The sequence below is a fragment of the Rhinatrema bivittatum genome, chromosome 5 (genome assembly GCF_901001135.1).
Source record: "Rhinatrema bivittatum chromosome 5, aRhiBiv1.1, whole genome shotgun sequence".
NCBI classification, from domain to species: domain Eukaryota; kingdom Metazoa; phylum Chordata; class Amphibia; order Gymnophiona; family Rhinatrematidae; genus Rhinatrema; species Rhinatrema bivittatum.
In genome coordinates this window covers 109,900,063-109,919,698 of record NC_042619.1, presented here as the reverse complement: position 1 = coordinate 109,919,698, position 19,636 = coordinate 109,900,063, and the positions used below count along the sequence as shown (strand labels likewise).

General features: G+C 47.3%; 1 protein-coding gene across 7 annotated transcripts in view; it reads left to right on the top strand.

The window, feature by feature from the left end:
* SUPT20H (SPT20 homolog, SAGA complex component) overlaps window positions 1–19,636 on the top strand; it is a 270,381-nt gene that overhangs the window by 244,561 nt on the left and 6,184 nt on the right. For 6 of the 7 annotated variants that reach the window (XM_029602737.1, XM_029602736.1, XM_029602739.1 and 3 more), the window contains one exon: window positions 1,982–2,037. The exons of the other annotated variant lie outside the window; for it this stretch is intronic. In XM_029602737.1, the coding sequence (XP_029458597.1) occupies window positions 1,982–2,037 (56 nt within the window). The remainder of the gene's footprint in view (window positions 1–1,981; window positions 2,038–19,636) is intronic. 7 annotated transcript variants of the gene reach the window in all.

The window sequence follows — 19,636 nt, the reverse complement described above, 5'->3', positions numbered from 1 at the left end:
GCTATGCATCCAGATAAAGTCAGTTTCAGACGGGTGTGAAGCATTTGTGGTTCAGATCTTGCTGCACCCACAGAATCTTAATTTGGTCTTGAGAGCCTTATGTTAACTTCCCTTTGAGCCTCTTTCAAGACTGTGTTTTTGGTGGCAATATGTTTTGCCAGACATCTTTTGGAGTTGCAGGCTTTGTTCTGCAGGGACCCTTCCCTCCAATTTTCAAGGGATGGAGTTTCGAATCATATAGTCCCATTCTTATTGCCAAAAGAGGCATCTTCTTTTCATCCCAGTAAGTCAGTGGAATTGCCTGTGTTTAGCGTTTGTAGTCAGATATTGAAGGGCAGTCTCTGGATTGGCATGTACTGGATATGCATAGAGTATTGCTGAGTTATTTGGATGTCATGAACAAGTTTTCAGAGATCGGATCATCTTTGTTCTTTTTGGTGAATGCATTAAGGGAGAAATGCATTCTGACGCTTCTATTGCTTGATGGATTGAGGAAGCTTTTGAATCTGCTTAAAATTTCAAAGGCCTATATGTTGCCAATATCTTAAAGCTCATTCTACAAGAGCTTCAAGCAGCTTCATGGGCAGAGTGGCAGTTGGTACCTCTCCAGGATATTCGAGGGCGGCGACATGGTCACCCTTGCACACTTTCATCAAACATTACGGGGTAGATGTCCACGCTTCCCATGCAGCAGCTTTTGGGGCAGGTGCCTTTCTGATTTCCTCCCAAGATAGGGTGGTTTGGATACATCCCATTCATCTGGACTGGACTGGTGGCCAATAATGAGGAAAAAATTGATTCTTATCTGCTAATTTTCTTTCCTTTAGAAAAGACCTGCGAGACCAATCCAGAATCCCCACCATGCTTTGAGTTTTGAAGACAAGCTCTCCTGTGTTTCTGTGCAGAGTTCTTTCTGTGTGTTCTGTTGTCTTGAGACATTCGGAACCTTCTTTTGAAAGGGGCTGCTTGCTTGTTTGGGCTTCACCAGAACTTTGGAATTTCTGCAGCTCGTCTGGGGAGGTGAGGTGGTTTTGGAACCTTGTTATAGGAATACTAGCAGGCTGCAGGTGGCACAGTAGCTTATGTACCTAGAGATACAGTAAAGTTTTTATTCTCTGTCTCCATCTGTTTTTAGGGGAGAAAAACCCATTCATCTAGACTGGTCTGGTAGGAATAAAGGAAAGACATTTAGTAGATAAGAACCAATTTTTTCTTTGAACCCTAATATTTAATCCAATTAGTTTTTTCCATTATTTAAAAAAAAATTATTTGTAGCAGATTTCTTAAATATTTTCTTAATTCACACTGGGCCGGATTTTAAAAAGGTTACGCGTGCCAGGCCTATTTTCAAAAGGCCCGGCGACACGCGTAAAGCCCCGGGACACGTGTATGTCCCGGGGCTTTACTAAAGGGGCAGGAAGGGGGCGGGATGTGGATGGGGAGGGCGGGGGTCAGAGGCTGCAGGCACAGCAGCCATTTGCCGCTCTGCTTGGGATCGCGCGCTGGCACTCGGCCAGCACGCGCAACTTACTTCAGCCCAAGGGCTGAAGTAAGTTTGGAAATAGAATCGAAAAAAAGGAAAAGGTAGGGGGTAAAGGGTGGGGGAGAAGGGAACGGGGGAAGGCAGTTTTAAAACTGTTGCCTGATCGTTTCATCAGATACACCCTAGTTCTTATAAGCTCATAATGAATAATGATTCCCTATTTACTTTCTCCAAACCTTTCTTGATTTTAAATGCCTCTTGTCATAGTTCCCATAGTCTCTTTTCCAATTTGAAGAAGTTTTGGAAGTTGTTCCAAATACTTACTCTTCTTTTTGCCCTTCTCTGTACCATTCTAGCCATACTATGTCCTTTTGATGCAAACTAAAAATTAATTTCTTAGGAGTGGGGGGTCCAAAAGTCTCTCAAATTAATGATTTTTTTTAAACACTGGTGTAAAATATATATTGTATTTTTAAACATAAGACTTTTCTTTAACAGGTGGCCCATTTGGTTTAAAAAATACTTCAAGTCTCAGGCCCTTAAATCTGCTACAGGTAATTATGATGAACATGGACTAAAGTGAATGGATTTTATTGCTCCTTATCAGTCCTTTCACCCCCCTTATACTGCTGAAAGACTGTAAGCCTGTCACAGTTTTTGGGATCAGAAGGGAGATGGCCAAATGTAGTTTCATACAGGTCTCAGTAAAGATTACAGAATGAATTATATAAGTACCTTTTCTTTTTTTGCTTTAAAGTTTAGAAACCAATTTAAAGCAACAGGTGGCCCTTTTAACAAACTGTTGAATATGCTTGCATTAGTGTTGTTTTTATATAATAGGCCATTATTTATATAAATTTAAAAAAAGAAATAAAAGCTTGACTTAGCTGCTTATTTAGACTTTGCCTTATTGTCATAAAGTGTGTCACAAGCTGGTGTGAGATACCATTATCTTTTCTGATTATTTATTGAAATTTGATCTCACTTTTAGTTTTACAAATCAAATCTTTTAAAATACTTAGAAGCTCAAATTACTCAAGGTCAAACAGGATGAACAGTTATACATGTGGGTGATGTCTAAGTTTCCCAGAACACTCCTGGAGTGTTCTGGGAAAGCTTAGAAGAGCTTTTCCAAACACAGATGGAATTTCCCCCACAGCCATCATCTCCAAGTTTATTTTTGTTTGTGACAGCTTTCAAATGCATCTCTCATTTAGAATTCAAGTATTGCTCGTCTTGCAACCACAAGATGTATATCAGACTATCTGAGTTATTGCATAACTTAGGGTAAGAGTATGATGTCCTTGGATATGGCATAAAGATGGGACCCAGGACTATCAAGCTCTGGAGACTGAAGTTGCTCAACCTCGTCTCCACAAAAAAGACTAGTACAGCCCCACTGGCACCGAAGACTGATCCATTGGATCCAATAGCTGCACCAAACACGGATTAGCCTTTAATGTCAAAGAAGCGCACCCCTCAGTCTTGGAGTTGAAGCCAAACAATGGACTTAAGAACAGGGAACCTTCCTGCTCAGCTCATGAGAAGATCAAGCTTGTACCTGAAGATAGTTATCACTAAATGTCAAGTGGCGATATCCGGACGTGGGCATGGTTCTACATTGGTGCACAGATCTGAGAGCAGGGAGATGGTGACACTTCTTGTGCGCTTTCCCAAGCAGCACCATCTGTTGGTGAGTTTACCATCCCAAGTTGAGACTCAGTTTTATTGGTATCCAGGGATCCAAACCACTGCCACCAGTACTTCCCCTTTTGGCCATCCAAGAGGACATCTCCTCTTCTTTGTGACCTTTGTAATCTTCAAGAGAGAACTAGTCAGAATAATTCTTTTGACTGGTTAAGTGTCAAATAAGGCACTTATTTAACACCTCAGACAGGTGCAGTTATTAATACTGAGCATTTTGGCAGCTAGGTAGAGAGTGCCTCAAACTAGGTCAAGAGTACAATGTACAAATCTCATCTTTGTGTATCTTTCCTTACTCCAAATCACATCAAATCTTCACTGATGTGTACTGTGCTGTTCATACCTCTAACTGTGCATGGAAAACTGCCCCCCAAACCCTAGAACACCACAACCTCACCTTGAGTTACTAGTTGGCCCTCTTACAGTGGTATAAATAGTTGACTAATATGTGTGCCTCCCCAGAGGCACTCCCTCTCCTTCCCCCTCTTCCGTCTCCTGCCCAAAATGGCATTTGTGATAAATATCGCAAATGCCGTTTCGGGTACATCGCACAGCATAACGCCAGGAAAAAGTAGTTATTTCTGGTGTTAAAACTTGCGATAACATGTGTTAATGTTATCGCACGCAAAGCTAAACACAACTCATTTTCATTAACTCTGCCCAAACTCCTCCCTTTTGACTAATTTTTAAAATGTGCATATGCATCTCTTGATGCATTTTTTATCGTAATAACACCCCAAGGCGATTTGATGAATGACCCTGTTTGATTGTAAACCCTCTGGGGATAAGAAAATACCTACAATACCTGAATGTAATCCATTTTGAAATGCCCGAAAGGTAGAATATAAATCAGATAAATAATACAATAATAATATCTCTGAGTTGAAGCATCAAAGAGTAGAGATGTGAATCGGAACCAGAATCGGATCCGATTTCAGTTCCGATTCACATCTCTATCAAAGAGTCCTGGGGTCTGGCTTATAGGTCAGAGGAATGGGTGGGCCTCAGAGGTACAGTTTTTTTTTCTCAAAGACTGTTTTCTCCATCTAATCATCTTTATCAGTAACAGAGTTTAAGGCCTCACCCATGCAGTCACAGAAACTCAAAACCCAAAACAGCAATCCATTCAGCTCTGGATGGGTTTTTGACTGGATTCTGAATTCATAGCCAGGATTCCAGTCTCTGTCCCAGACAATCTGCCAGTTGAAAGGAGGATAAGATTTTTTTGTAAACGGTTGGCCTCTCATAATCTCAGACAGCTGGATTCTCCAGATTATAAAGGAGGTCAATAAATAACATCTATTGAAAATCCCACCAAATCACCCACCAAGCAGTCAAGTCTTTCCCACCACAGGAAAGAATGTGTGGATTTTATTCCAAGTATTTCTGGTGCTAAAGACAACCAAAGGAGTCCATCCCAGCATGAACCTGAGGACCTGGAACAAACAACTTTTTGAAGAAAAAAATTCAAGATGATTTCCCTGGGCACCATTATTCTACTTCTAAACAAAGGAGACTTGACTGTGTTCTCTGGACATCAAGGATGCATATACCCACATAGATTTACATCCCAGTCACAGGAAGTATCTCAGAACCACACACTGCCTTTTTGCCTACTATCATAAAGGGGGTAATTTTCAAAGGAATTTATGCATATCTAACATGGCTATATATGCATAAATGGTTCTTTGAAAATAAGGAGTTGGAGCAGATTTGGGATTTATGCACATCTTTTTCAATTTGAAAGTGTACATGTAAATCCACATGCTCAATAGCAGGTGTAAATAACTGCATCTATGCCACACAGCTCTGCACACACTTGCAGATTTTCAAAGCCGATACATGTACCTAAATAGTCTCTGAAAATTCTGGCTAAGGTCTGCAGGTAAAAGGTATCCGCAGACTTTAGACTATGCGGGCTATGTGAAAATTACCCCAAAAAGTCTAAGACAGTTAGTGCATTTCCATGTAAGCTGGAGATTCATGTTTCTCTACTTAGATAATTAGTTAGTTAAGAATATATCTCAGGCAGGACCAAATACTCCATTCACAGCACCATCTGGGTTACTAGGGTTTATTATCGATTATCTAAAATCAAACCTAAACCTATCACTTCAACTGAAATTCTTTGGGGCTGTGCTAAACACAACTAGGCAAAAGACTTCCTCCCCATCAACAAGATCATAGACTTAGGGAGATTTTTTTAGAATCAGTGGACATTAGCATAAGGACATGTTGAGTATGTTGGACTTCATGGCAGCAACAGTTAATGTCACTCCCATGGCATGTCTCCATATGAGACAAGCCCAGCAGTCCTTACAGTCATAGAGCTCAGAAGACTCCCTGTCATCGTAGATCTATTCCAATCTGGCCTTGGGGATACCCTTCCAAATTCCCATTCACCAAATTGTACAGATAACAGAGCCTCCAATCTGGCCTGGGGAGCTTGTACTCAGGCCCCTTGGTTAATATAGGAAAGGATACTGTAGACCCGATATAACATGGGCGATAGAGTCCAAAGATTTAGTCCTCTTAAGTGAGCCCACATTATAAAGGAAAATTAGTTTCTTACCTGATAATTTTCGTTCCTGTAGTACCAAGGATCAGTCCAGGACACCTGGGTTGTGACTCCGCACCAGTAGATGGAGACAGACTAAAACTTGTGGGCGGAGCCATATAAGCCCCTGTGCCAGTCACAGCCCCTCAGTCATACGTAATGTCAAAGTAGAAACCCAAAGGGCAACCATAGCTAACTAACAAAACTTGCCATTCAATCGGAAACAATTCCAACCCCTGCGGGAACCGGACTCCCCAACCGGGAGAGCGAACAAGCGGTGAGCGCAAGGAAACAACGATGAGCGGACTCTCCGTCAGCGGGCGGGATCCTGGACTGATCCTTGGTACTACAGGAACGAAAATTATCAGGTAAGAAACTAATTTTCCTTTCCCTGTACGTACCAGGATCAGTCCAGGACACCTGGGATGTACCAGAGCCAACTTACCGAGGGTGGGAAGCAGAGAGTCCTGCTCGGAGTACCCTCTCTCCAAACCCTCCGACCTCAGCGGCCTGAACATCCAGACGGTAATGTCTGACGAAGGTATGCAACGACTGCCAGGTAGCCGCCCTACAATCTCTTGGGGCGACACCTGAGAAGACTCTGCCCAGGACGCAGCGTGAGACCTTGTCGAATGAGCCCGAAGACCCACCGGCGGAGTCTTTCCCCGTACAAAGTACGCTGAGCCTATGGCCTCTTAGAGCCAACGGGCGATCGTCGTGCGAGACGCTGCAGCCCCTTTCTTGGGACCAGAAAGGAGGACAAACAGATGATCCGTTATCCGAAAAGGATTAGTGACCTCCAGATAGCGAAGGAGGGACCTCCTCACATCCAGCTTTCGTAAGTCTCTCGTCTTCGGATCCGACGACTCCCCGACCGCGAAAGCGGGAAGTTCAACGGATTGATTCAAATGAAAAGCCGAGACGACCTTCGGAAGAAAGAAGGGACGTGCGCAAGGAAACGCCTGTGGCGGAGAGTCGCAAGGACGGCTCCCTACATGACCACGCCTGCAATTCCGAGATACGGCGTGCCGAAGAAATCGCCACCAGAAACACGGTCTTCAACGTGAGATCCTAGACAGTAGAGCGCTGCAAAAAGGCTCAAACGGTGCCGAACATAAGGCAGAAAGAACCCAATTAAGATTCCAAGCCGGACAGGAAGGACGCAAGGGAGGACGGAGATGCTTAGCCCCCTTCAGGAAAACGGGCTATATCCGGGTGAAGAGCCAGAGGGGATCCCCCCGACCTTCCCCCGCAAACAACCAAGTGCCACCACTTGGACCCGTAGGGAACTGCACGCCAAGCCTCTGGCCAGTCCCACCTGGAGGAAAGCCAGAATATCAGAGACCGCAGCGGCGGTGGGATCCAAACCTCGCTTCATACACCAATCCTCAAAAACTACCCAGACCCTGACATAAGCCAGGGACGGAGACTGCTTCCGGGACCTCAGCAGCGTAGCAATAACCGCGTCCGAGTAAACTTTGCTCTTTAACCGATTCCTCTCAAAAAGCATGCCGCGAGACAAAAGTGATCCGCATCCTCCAAACAGACGGGGCCCTGATGAAGCAGCCCCGCGAAGCCGTGGAGACGAAGGGGAGCCTCCGCCGACAACTGAATGAGGTCTGCGAACCATGGACGGCGTGGCCACTCCGGTGCCACCATGATCACGTTGGATGGGTGCAATTCTACACGCCGCAGGATCTTGCCGATCAGTGGCCACGGGGGAAACACGTACAGCAGCACATCCGTCGGCCAAGGGAGCACCAGCGCATCGACGCCCTCTGCTCCCCGCTCTCGACGCCGACTGTAAAAAACGCGGAGCCTTCGCGTTGTGCCACGTGGCCATCGGATCCAAGTGGGGAACTCCCCACGTCCTGCAGCGGAGAAGAAACGCCTCGACCGCCAGTTCCCACTCTCCAGGATCTAGACGATGCCTGCTGAGAAATCCGCCTGCACGTTGTCGACCCCGGCAATGTGAGACGCTGCTATGCTGCTGAGATGTTGTTCCGACCAGGCCATCAAAATTCTCACCTCTTCCGCCACCAGTGGACTTCTCGTCCCTCCTTGACGATTGATGTAGGCCACGGTGGTTGCGTTGTCTGACAGTACTCGGACCGCCTGTCCCCGCACCAAGGGTATGAAGGCTTGGAGAGCCAGACAGACCGCTCTGGTCTCGAGGTGGTTGATGGACCATTGAGCTTGCGACGCTGACCAACGACCTTGCACCGACTTCCCTAGGCAAACTGCTCCCCAGCCGGAGAGACTGGCATCCGTGGCCACCACCGTCCAGTCGGGAACGAGAAGGGATACGCCACAGGACAGATGACTTGGATCCAGCCACCAAAGAAGACTGGATCTCGCCGGACCCACAAGCGGGAGCAGTAGGTAGAAATCCTCTGAAACTGGTGTCCAACGGGACAGCAAAGAAGACTGCAATGGCCGCAGGTGAGCGAACGCCCAGGGTACCAACGCGAGCGTTGAAGCCATAGACCCCAGCACCGTCAGGTAATCGCAGACTCGTGGACGGCGAAGAGACAACAGACGCCGCACCTGAGATTGCAGTTTGCATATCCGATCTTGAGAGAGGATTACCCTGCCCCGTTTCGTGTCGAATAAGGCCCCCAGATATTCCAAGGACTGAGTGGGAGCCAAATAACTTTTGTTGTAATGGACCACCCAGCCTAGGGACTGCAAGAACTGGAGGACCCTGTCCACCGCCCATCGACACTGACTCTCTGACTTCGCCCGAATCAGCCAATCGTCTAGGTAAGGAAGAACTAGAAGACCTTCCCGTCGCGGCTGTGCCGCCACTACCACCATCACTTTCATGAATGTCCGAGGCGCCGTTGCAAGACCAAAAAGGAGCGCCCGAAATTGGTAGTGCCTCCCCAGAACGCAGAACCTCAGAAACTGCTGGCACGATGGCTGAATGCCCACGTGAAGGTACGCCTCCTGTGAGATCCAGAGGAGTCAGAAATTCGCCCGGACGCACCAAAGCGATAACTGACCGAATCGTTTCCATTTCGAAGTGGGGAACGCGAAGACATCTGTTTACCCCTTTGAGGTCCAGAATTGGCCTTGAAGTGCCGTCCTTCTTGGGAACTACGAAGTAAATGGAGTAACGGCCCGAGCCGCACCGATCGGCAGGGACGGGGGATATGGCCCCCAAGCTTTCCAGCCGACGGAAGGTGTCCAACATCGCTGCCCTCTTCCTGGGGCCTTGCAGGAACTCGTCCGCTGGGATGCGAGCAAAATCTAACTCGTAGCCGTGTCTTATCACGTCGAGGACCCACTGGCCCGACGTCACCCTGGTCCACTCCTCGAAATATAAAGTTAACTGCGCCCCTACATTTGGAACGGCGTGCCGCAGGCGCGACGAGAGGTGGACCGGCCGGAGTTCAATGCGAGGGCTTGGACCCCGCACCCGACAGGGCCCCGCCTTGCTCCCCGTAACTTTTCCCACGAAAGGACTGCTGCCATTGAGTGTTCCGGGAAGAAGATGGTCTATACGAAGAGCCGGCGGATCTTTGAGGGCGCGATTTCCTGGGCCCCCGGAACCGGGCACTGGCCGTAAAGGAGGGCCGCGCCCTGGCCCTATCCTCGGGCAGCTAGAATGCCCTGTTCTCTCCCAGAGAAACCATCAAATCATCCAACTCCTTGAAAGGTAACGAACCCAGGTGGGCTTTGGAAGAGCCATCCGCTGCCCAGTTGCGTAGCCACAGGAGACGGCGCGCCGAAACTGCGGCTACTATGGACCTAGCAGAGGTGCGCAGCAGGTTGTGGAGGGCGTCGGCTCCATAAGCTATTGCCGCCTCCAATCTATCAGCCTGAGACGCCTCCTCCGCCAACAGGCCTGCATTCGCCTGAAGGACCTGGGCCCAGCGTAAACTAGCGCGCATGGTGAAGTTAGTGCAGATTGCTGCCCGCACCCCTAGGGCGGATACCTCAAATATCTTCTTGAGCTGCACTACAAGCTTCCTGTCTTGTATATCCCGAAGGGCCGTCGCCCCCGTGACCGGGATAGTTGGGCCTCTTCGTCACCGTGGAGACCGCTGAATCCACCTTCGGAAGTTGCAGAAGCTCCAGCGCCTCCTCCGGGAGCGGGTAGAGCTTATCCATGGCCTTGCTGACTATCAACCCTAATTCCGGGGTATCCCAGTCGCACTGGATCCATATTGACCTTCTGGCGGACCACCACTGGGGAAGCCTCTATCCCCAGGTCCTGGAGAATGGCCGGGATGAATGGCGACAGTTCCTCTCTGCGGAACAGACGGACTACCTTGGGGTCATCCCCATCCGCTGCCTGGGTACCTGCTACCGCGCCGGGCTGGACGGAGCCATCCGCCCCCGTCTCCTCAGCCCTCCTCGGGGGCTCCTCGAGACCACCAGTATCCGCCGTGGAGGAATCTTCTGGATCTGACTCCTGAGGTACGCTCCGGGGAAGCCGTTTCCCTCGCGCTGGCTCCTGGGCGAGCATCGCAGTCTTTTTCGCCTTGCGCTTACTCGGTGGGGCCTGGTTGGAGCCCTCCCCAGAGCCCCCCCCCTCGGGAGCGCTTGCTGCGCTTGTACATAAGTACCTTGCGCAGCAAGCCCGCAAAATCCTCAGAGAAACGACCCGGATTCGGAAGAATCGGCGCCGGAATCCCCCTGGGGCCGAAGCCCCTCCTTGGCGCCCCCTCCTGCCGCGCCCCGCTGCGGGGATAACGCGGGAGGGAGAGCCGAATCGCCTGCCGCGGTCCGCGAGAATTCCTTGCCAGTGGCCAAAATGGCCGCCGCTCCCGCGCTGAGCGGGAAAATGTCCTGAGGCCTATTTACTGGGCCTACCCCTCGCGGCGGCGAACACGCGATCCGGGCCCGAGCCCCCCGCGATGCCCTGGACGTTGGTTCACCGTCCTGGATGCAGGCCGAGCAGAGGCCCTCCTGGAAAAAAACGCGCGCCGACCCACAGGCCTTGCCTGAAGAACCGCGCGGCAAGCCGGCGACCGCGGGAAGTAAAAAACTGAGGCGCGTCAAAATTAAAGAAAAAAACTAATTCGGCGACCTCCCCTCTCGCCTGCGGTGCCCCCCTGCGCGAAAACGACGGAGCAGCGACGCCGAAGCAACGGAGAGCCGGCCGCAACAAAATAAAAACAGAAAACTCTTTTTTTTTTTTTTTTTTTTTTTTTTTTTTAAACGCTGACGCCGCTGTCCCGGGTCCTGGAGCCCTAGTCCTGCAGGGGTGAGTGAACCGGGCTCCCCGGTGTCACCCCTGATGCTGCCACTAGACCAGCCGGGTCCTCGACCCTGGCAGCGGCCTCAACCGGGGGAGGGTAGTCCCCTCAGGACCTCTCAACCCCCCTGGGAGGCAGGGCACCCGAGACTAAGGAATTAAAAGAAAACCCCAATTTGGTATATAAACAACTATGCCTAACAAAAAACCTAGCCCAAAAATTCAAACCTGACTAACACCAACACCAGAATCAGGTCAGGCAGGGCTGTGACTAGACCTGCACCATCTACTGGAGACAGAGTAAGACTGAGGGGCTGTGACTGGCACAGGGGCTTATATGGCTCCGCCCACAAGTTTTAGTCTGTCTCCATCTACTGGTGCGGAGTCACAACCCAGGTGTCCTGGACTGATCCTGGTACGTACAGGGAATGAGTTTATATATTTTACTGTAATAGATAAGAAAATGCGATAATCTTATACTGTACAATTTGTTTGGATGCTGGGAATAAAGGTTTTATTGCTAAGAACAAAGCACCTGCACTTTCATTTTCAATTTTAAAAATCACAAAATAAGATATGTATTTTAACATTGAAAATGGGGAGCCAATCTTTGACTGAGTTATAAGTGATTTTCCATTATATTGAGCCACATTGTATCAGTCTACAATGTAGATCAATTTTCTGGATCTATGAGCTATAATGAATGCTTTAATAGGGGGCAGGATCTGACAGGAGCAAGATCAGGTTGGAGTTAGCCTACTGGTTAGAACCCTAGTCTCCCTGGTTCAAAGTCCACTGTTGCTCCTTGAACAAGTCACTTTACCCTCCATTGCCTCAGGTACAAACTTAGACCTAGATTTATCATTTTGCTATATTTATAGCACGCATAAATATAGGCAAATTTCCTATCTATAGGTATTTTCCACAACTTTCCATCTATCGCATTTTGCGATGAGAGAGCCAGCCTCAAAATAGAAGAATAGGTCAGTTTACTATTTATATCAGTGTAACAGGGAGAACTTTAAACTAGGGGTGGGAAAGGGTGGGGGGGGGGGGGGAGTTTAAGATTCACTGTTACTGGCGCTAACAGCACAGTACACACCTGTGAAGATTTGGTGTCATTAGGAGTGCTGAAAGTTGAAATACAAGTAGTTTGTTGACTGTACTCTACCTACATGTACTCTCTACCTGACAGTGTACTCTACCTGCCTACATGTACTCTCTACCTGACAGTGAATCTTAAACTTCCCCACCCCTAGTTACACTGATATAAATAGTAAACTGACCCATTCTTCTATGATGAGGCTCTCTCTCTCTTTCGGGTCCTATTCCAGGGATAATGTAGGAAAAAAGGTGTAGTTATTTCCAGCGATAAAATGCATTATCGCATTACTGCACCCGTTAGGGTCGTAACGCAGGCATTAAGCCCTTATAGCAAAATGATAAATGACCCTGCCTGATTATGAGCCCTCTGGTGACAGAGAAATAACTACAGTACCTGAATGTAATCCGCTTTGAAGTGCCAAAAAAAGTGGAATATAAAAATCAGATAAAATAAAAATAATACATTTGAAAAATGGCGCCCTGGGTCCCATCGAAGGAGCTTTTTCAAGTTTAGAAGGTTGTGGGAGGGGGGTTTAATATCCCCAATGATTTTAGATTACTATTGGACTGGTGGGGCCAGGATCATGATGTATGTATTTGGAAAGGAAGGTTGGGGGGGCACTATTTATTTTGTGAGGTTAGGGTTGGGAGGGTTGAGGGAGGTGCGTCGTTGTGCATGATGCTTAAAATTTTGGGTTTTTTCTTTTTTTTTTAACTTTGAGGTGCCGGGTCAAGCCAGGAGTCGGCCCTGAGCTCCATTCAAATCTTATTTTTTGCCGGGCTACTTTTCAGCAGCTGGCCCTTTAAAGCAATGGCAGTCCCTTAAGGTTGGGGCCTTCATCACACCTAAAGGGTCGCTAGCCACATTGTTTTGTCCCATGGTTTTTGGCCACAAGCCAAAACAAAGCTCTATTGAGCCACAGTGTTTTTTCAGGGGAGGGGGCCCCACTATCGCGGCAACAGCCCCCCCTGCAATAGTGAGTCTCCTTCCCTGGAAAAACATTGCGGCTCAGTGGCTCTAGGTGTTAGATTGTAAGTCCTCTGGGGCTAGGGAAATACCTATAGTACCTGAATTAAATGCTGTAAAGTGGTATATAAATCAAATAAATAAAATAAATTGTATACCTGGCAGGAAAAGAGAACTTCCTGGCAGACAAGCTCAATTGGTTTCTAGACTCCCCACCAGTGGTCACTGGATCAAAATCTCATGAACAGGATACTTAGCGAGTGGGGTACACTTAAGATAGTTCTGTTTCCTTGGATTCTCTGATGAGGTGGCTCAGGTCCTGACTTATAGGAGGAATCCACTAGAAGATGTAATAATGAAGGAATGCAAGACCCTAAATATGTCCTTCAGAGTCTGGCCTCAAAATCAGCTCTGTTGGGATAGGCCCCTGTGAAACTGACACTTATAAGCATGTGGAAGGAAACCCCATCTCTGCCCAGCCTTTAGTTTAATGTAACTTAGTGTTTATATACCACTTTTCTAATCAAGACCATCCAAAGTGGTTTACAGCAAATGCCAAAATAACATAATATACATAAACAAATCCTGTAAGCATAGACAGTCAATACATTAAACAGCATGCATGTATAAACAACTATTACCAACTAAAAAGCAGTTGATCCTATTAACCATCCATTAAAAACTAAATTAAAACATAATAGCCCTTGCATTACAAATTGACCCATATTGAATGCAAAGCTTCCATAGTAAAAACTTAGCCCACTATAAACATCATAACCCTCACACTATAAGCTAACCTGTTAGTGGCCTACTGGGTTTCCATGGCGAAATTTCCTACTCACCACCCCCATCCTAGCCTCAAGTAAGATTAAACCTGCAGTCTGTTTTCAATAAACTATACTTGGGGACCTTCATTTTGATTTATTAAAATTTTTCCCAGGAATTTATCAGGGTTTCTTATTGACAAGAACAAAAACAGGAGAAAATCAGTGGAAAAATGTGACTCAGTTTTGTCCTGGGTAAATATCTGAGTTTATTCTGTTGAACAGAAGCCAGTACAATAAAACAATATTAAGCAGATTTTTCCCCACTCATCACTGAGCACATTGCTATCTCTGCTCCCATCCCCTAGCATGCCTCTTTCCCCACATCCCTAAGAATCTCCCTCCCTCCCCCCATCCATTGCAGTGGCATTCCTCCTTACAAGTGGCGTCTCCAGGATCCTCCTCTCTGCCTCGGCAGCATGCACGTCACTGCTCTTCTGCTTTTGTGCAGAGCCAGGGAGCCTGCTGGAGAGTGCTTCTGTTAAGCATGGGCCGCTTCAAATGCTGCATTGGCAGTACCAAGTAGCAGGCACTTTGGCTGCTTGAGGGGGAGGGGAAGGCAGGTGCTCGCTCTCCAGTGCCCTGTTAGTGACACTGGAGAGTGAGCGCTTTCACTGGTGTGGGACTTGAAATGTTGTTTTGGCCCAGGCTGGCTTCCAGCAGTTGCTGGAGGCCTTCAGTCACTGCATCTGCAGCTCTGGAGCTACTCTTCAGTCATTCTAAAATTAGGGTGAAAATCAGTTTAAGCGTGTGAATGAGCTTTTGAAAATTGCTACAATATATTCTACTTTTACACAAGTAACTCCTGTGAAAATTTACTTCTAAATATATTAGACCAAGGGGGTTCCTAGAAGCGGCAACTAAACAAGAAATTCCACGTCTGCCTGGAAAAGCTTTGCTAAGCTTTATAAAAACACTTTGGCAGATGCTTCCCATGTGTAACTGATCATCCTTCTGTTCTTGTAGCTTTCCTGTTATAGGTAACCAACTTTGTTGTATTTCAACAGGTTTGACATTGAACTCATGTTAGGACTGTTTTACACAAGAGCCCAAGCCTGTTTTACATTTTCAGCATACAGTACCAAATTACAGCAGCCTGTGTTAAAATGCTCAATATTTTTATTGAAGGCATGTGAACAACCCATTGCTTCTCTGCATGTACTTTGGGGATTAAGTTGTGGGAAATGTTATTGACAGGGTGATGTATCAGTGCTCTTTGGTGCAGCCAGCTCCCAAGAGCTCACCTGTGGGACTAGGCCCCTTAACCTTGCTTGATGGCATTACTTTGCTATGTCATTGGAACTCAAGCTGAAACACAAGTCTTCTGCTGGAAGCAGGACACTACCCAGTATGGATGGGATTTCTCTGCTTCCAGGACATGTGCAAAAAGGTCTATCATTTAGAGGGTAGCAGAAATTGACATCTAAAAAAAAAATTTTTAAGTAAAATATTGGTCACGTGTTTTGACTCACAAAAAGGTAAACATTTTGGAATCAGGCAACTATAGAATTTGATTTCTAAGGAACAAATTAGACCAGTAGATGTTAGCCCATGAGTGAGCTGGCACATTGTCCCTGCTACATCTTTCCTGAACCATTAGCACCGGCCTGGAATATGGTATGCAGGAGTTGTCAGTTCCTTCCTTTATAACCCTTTTCTAAATAAATGCGCACATTTAAAAAAATGGGAAGCTTAATCTTAAAGCAGCACTGCTGCATTCTCATTTAAGTTTGATCAAATTTGAATAAGGCATACGGTGATCTTATACCACTGTCAGATTCTCTCAGTATTAATAGAATCAGAATAGTTTGTGATATTTTTTTTTTTTTTAGAACACAAAAAAAAGAATGTTACTTGTGCTTGTGAGACCACACAGATCCTGTCTGCAGATATGAGGGACCTTTGTGGTCTCAAAAACAACTCTAGCTTTCTCTTGAACCAATGTGACTACTAGAACTCCACTATCAGAATTAATAGAAAAGCTTTTTGAATCATTTTTGAGGATCCAGTCTAAATATGGTTGCCATTTCATATCTCAGATTTCTCTAGTTTGCAGCCATGCTTTTTCTCTTACATATGGAATATTGACTTCCTACATGGTAAAACAGCAAGAAAAGAGAGAAGTCGAAGGATATTGTAGATACACTGGAAAGAATCCTGTTGGCTCCACACCTGTGTGATTGACCAAGGGAAAGAAAATAACTTGAAAATTGTAAAAAAAAAAAAATAAAAAAAAAAACCTGAAGAAAATATTTCAGAGGAAAGTGGAGCACACTGTTAGCCCAGGTTTGGCCGCGCATTTGACGCGCTATTACCCCTTACTGTATAAGGGGTAAAGCTAGCGTGTCAAACGCGTGTCCAACCCCCCGAAACTAATAGCGCCCGCAACATGCAAATGCATGTTGCGGGCGCTATTAGTTATTCCCGTACGATACAGAAAGTAAAATGTGCAGCCAAGGCCCACATTTTACTTTCAGAAATTAACGCCTGCCGGCGCCAGGGAAGTGTACAGAAAAGCAGAAAAAACTGCTTTTCTGTACACCCTCCGACTTAATATCATAGAGATATTAAGTCGGAGGCCCCAAAATTAAAAAAAAAAAAAAATTAGAAATCGGCCTGCGGGTCGTAAGACAGACACTCAATTATACCGGCATCCGTTTTCCGAACCCATGGCTGTCAGCGGGTTTGAGAACCGCCACCTGCAAAATTGAGCGTCGGCTGTCAAACCCGCTGACATCCGCCGCTCCTGTCAAAAAGGAGGTGCTAGGGACGCGCTAGTGTCCCTAGCGCCTCCTTTTACCGTGGGCCCTAATTTGCATAGGCCACTCTCCTGAATCGCGCGCCCAGGAGAATGGCCTGTGCATGCACCGGGAGAGCGGGCGCTCGCCTGCGCGTTTTTCTGTATCGGCCTGTTTGGTAGTTATAACCAGGAAATTAACCACATGTGAGTCTGAACCCCCCTCAATTTTGGCTCAAGCCTTCACCGCCAACAGCAGAGTCATATCCCATCCAAGCCAGCCCTTAAAAGTGCAGTAGTTAGAGGGTCTGGAGGCACTGGAATCTGCCAATTCATGATCCCCTGCACCTTTAAGAGAGATAACTTGAAGAGACATACTACTGCCTTATAGCTAGACTTGTTAAAGTTTGAGGCAATCAAAGTCATTTTGCTTACTTTTGGCAAGTAATTTCTCCCTTGCCCCTGACACCCCCTTAAAAGTTTAGGAATGCCTGAGTTGGGTAGAAGGCTGGAAACCTAGATAAATAATTGCTCTTCAGCAGCTTGAGAGATTTGTGATTCTATAAAGCAACTGCCTTAACCAGAGAGGGAAATTAATAAACAGAAGGGAGATTGAAGAGAGAGGAGACAAATTTCCCAGAAATTAAAAGGTTATGTAGCCATTACCATGAAGATCCATATAGGATGGTGTAAGGGATGGGAGCAAGGGGGGCTGCCCTTATTGCCCACCTATGTTTACATTAGGCCCCTTAAAAAAAATGAATTTCTATGTCCCTGGTTATAGCCGTTTACTTAAAATAAAAAAAAATCCCCAACCAAGAGTTATAAACTCCCAGAGTCCTGAATCTTAAAACTCCTGATTAGACATGAAGTGTTCTTAGCTGTGGTTACCAGTCAGTAGGGAATATTTTGTGACTCTCGTTGCACTGTATCACAGCCCTGCTTAGCCTTCTAAGTAAGAAACTTGAGCCATCTCAGATAAAGCTCAGATGATTCTACAGTGGGAGGCTTGGAATATTTATTGACAATTAGTACCCTGATGGGTCATAAAAGCAAGGTGGAGAGACTCCGGGGTCAGCTCTGTTGGCCCAGTAATCTTTCTTTCTAGCATGTGTATCATCTCTGAGACTGAATGGGGTGCAAAAATGATCAGTTACAACAGTGTGTCCAGAATTTTTGGGATCATATGGACTTCTGCTTTGTCTTTAGTGTGTAAGTTTGTAGGGCTGAATTTCCCATTCCTGAACATACCCAGATCAGTCCAGACCAGTGGGTTATGCATCCCCACCAGCAGATGGAGTCAGAGAAACAAAACTTTGAGGCACTGCTACTTAACAGAGAGTGCCACCTGCAGTCTCTCAGTATTTCTCTGACTCCAGCAGATGGTAGAGGTGCATACCTGCAATCTAGGTGCTAGTTTAAAAAAATTTTTTTTATATATATATAGACTATTTAGTACTAGATTTTGTAGGCAATGGAAGAGCTCCCTGAGGTGTTAGCCACCTTCATGCGCCATCCCTCAGCTGGAGCTGGATGACTGGGGGGGGTTGGACGCTCCTGCCTGGGTCTAGCCCGCAATGTTCCAGAGGGCCTGATAGCTAGAGGTTCTTGTTCCCTCAGCCTTCCGTGACTGCTCTCACGGGCACCATCATTCCTGCAGGAAAGATTTCCCTTTCTGTGGAGAGACTAAAGTTTAAAAAGAAAAAGAAAAGAGGAGCTGCTCACAACTTGTCGGAGCCAGCTACTCTCAGGTGTTCGAGGTCGACTCTAGTCAGCAGCTGCTGCTGCCAACCGGTACAGGGAAAGCAGGGGAGTTTGGTGATCATCAGCAGCCCGAAGCTCTGAGCTTTAGTGAAATGAGGCACAGAGTTTTCAGGCCCAGCTTGTGGCTGGAGATTTTGGGGCCTCTCCTTTCCTTGGCAGGGTTGGGGTGGTGTAGGGGCCCTCATGCGGGATACCTTGTTTTCAGGCCGTGTGACCTGCGGTCCTTCCTCGTGGAGCCCAAATCAAAATGGCCGCTTGCCGAGCGTGTGGCATGGCTGGACTCCAGCTCCCTCTGCCCCACATGTAGATTGGGTCAGGAGGGGATCTTGGTGGGTAGTCGTCCGGTTTCCCAAGGTCTGTGCTCTGCTGGGCTGGCGCCTCCTTCTGTGGTGGACAGCCCTTAGGGCAGCCCAGAGAGGTTTGCATGATTCCCCTCCTCCTCCTCCCCGATGGGGGGGGGAGGGAGGGGGGAGGAGGGCCCGGCTGCCTCCCTTGGGGGAAGAGGACCCAGGTGAGTTTTCCCCAGATTTCGTGCTCCTGTTGCACAGAGCATATGTGTTCAGGAAGGCTGGGGCCAAAAGGTCCGCTGGGAGAAGCTTGGAGACCACTGCTTCTGAGCCCAAAAAGTCTTCCCAGGGCTCTGGGGATCTTCTGCAGCATCTGGGCCTCAGGCAGGATTCTCCCTTCTCCTCCTTCGGCATAGGAGATGATAGTGATGCGGCAGCACTGCAGGGGGGACCTGTTTGACCCCCCGGGAGATCCAGATGGAGCAGATGCCGCTCCTCTTCCTGATTCAGAGGATGATTCCCAAGGATGACAATCCAAACAAATTCCTGACTCCTGACGGTGATGACCCGCGCATCATAGACCTCTTTAAACAGGGGTTACACCCCTTAATCACCCAGGTCCTGGAGGAGTTGGGGGTGAAGGTCTTAGGATGAATCTGATAGTGAGGGAGTGAATCCAGTTTTCGATGGTCTTCGGGGGGGGCCGATGACAGCCTTTTGCCCAAAAAGATGCGGAAGTTGGTGACCTGGACGTGAGACTTCCCAGATGCGGGTCTAAAGGTGGGCAGAGCAATGGCTAAACTTTATCCCTCAACAGAGGAGAGACTGGATCAATTCTGAAAGTGGATGCCGCGGTTTAAGCAGTCACGAAGAAAAGTACGCGTCCCGTGCAGGGGTCGCAGCATTGAAGGATGTGCAGGACCGCAAGCTAGAGCTTCAGCTCAAGTGGATGTTTGAGGAATCTGTGTTGTCTACTTGCGACTGTGTGTGCCAGCTTGATGCA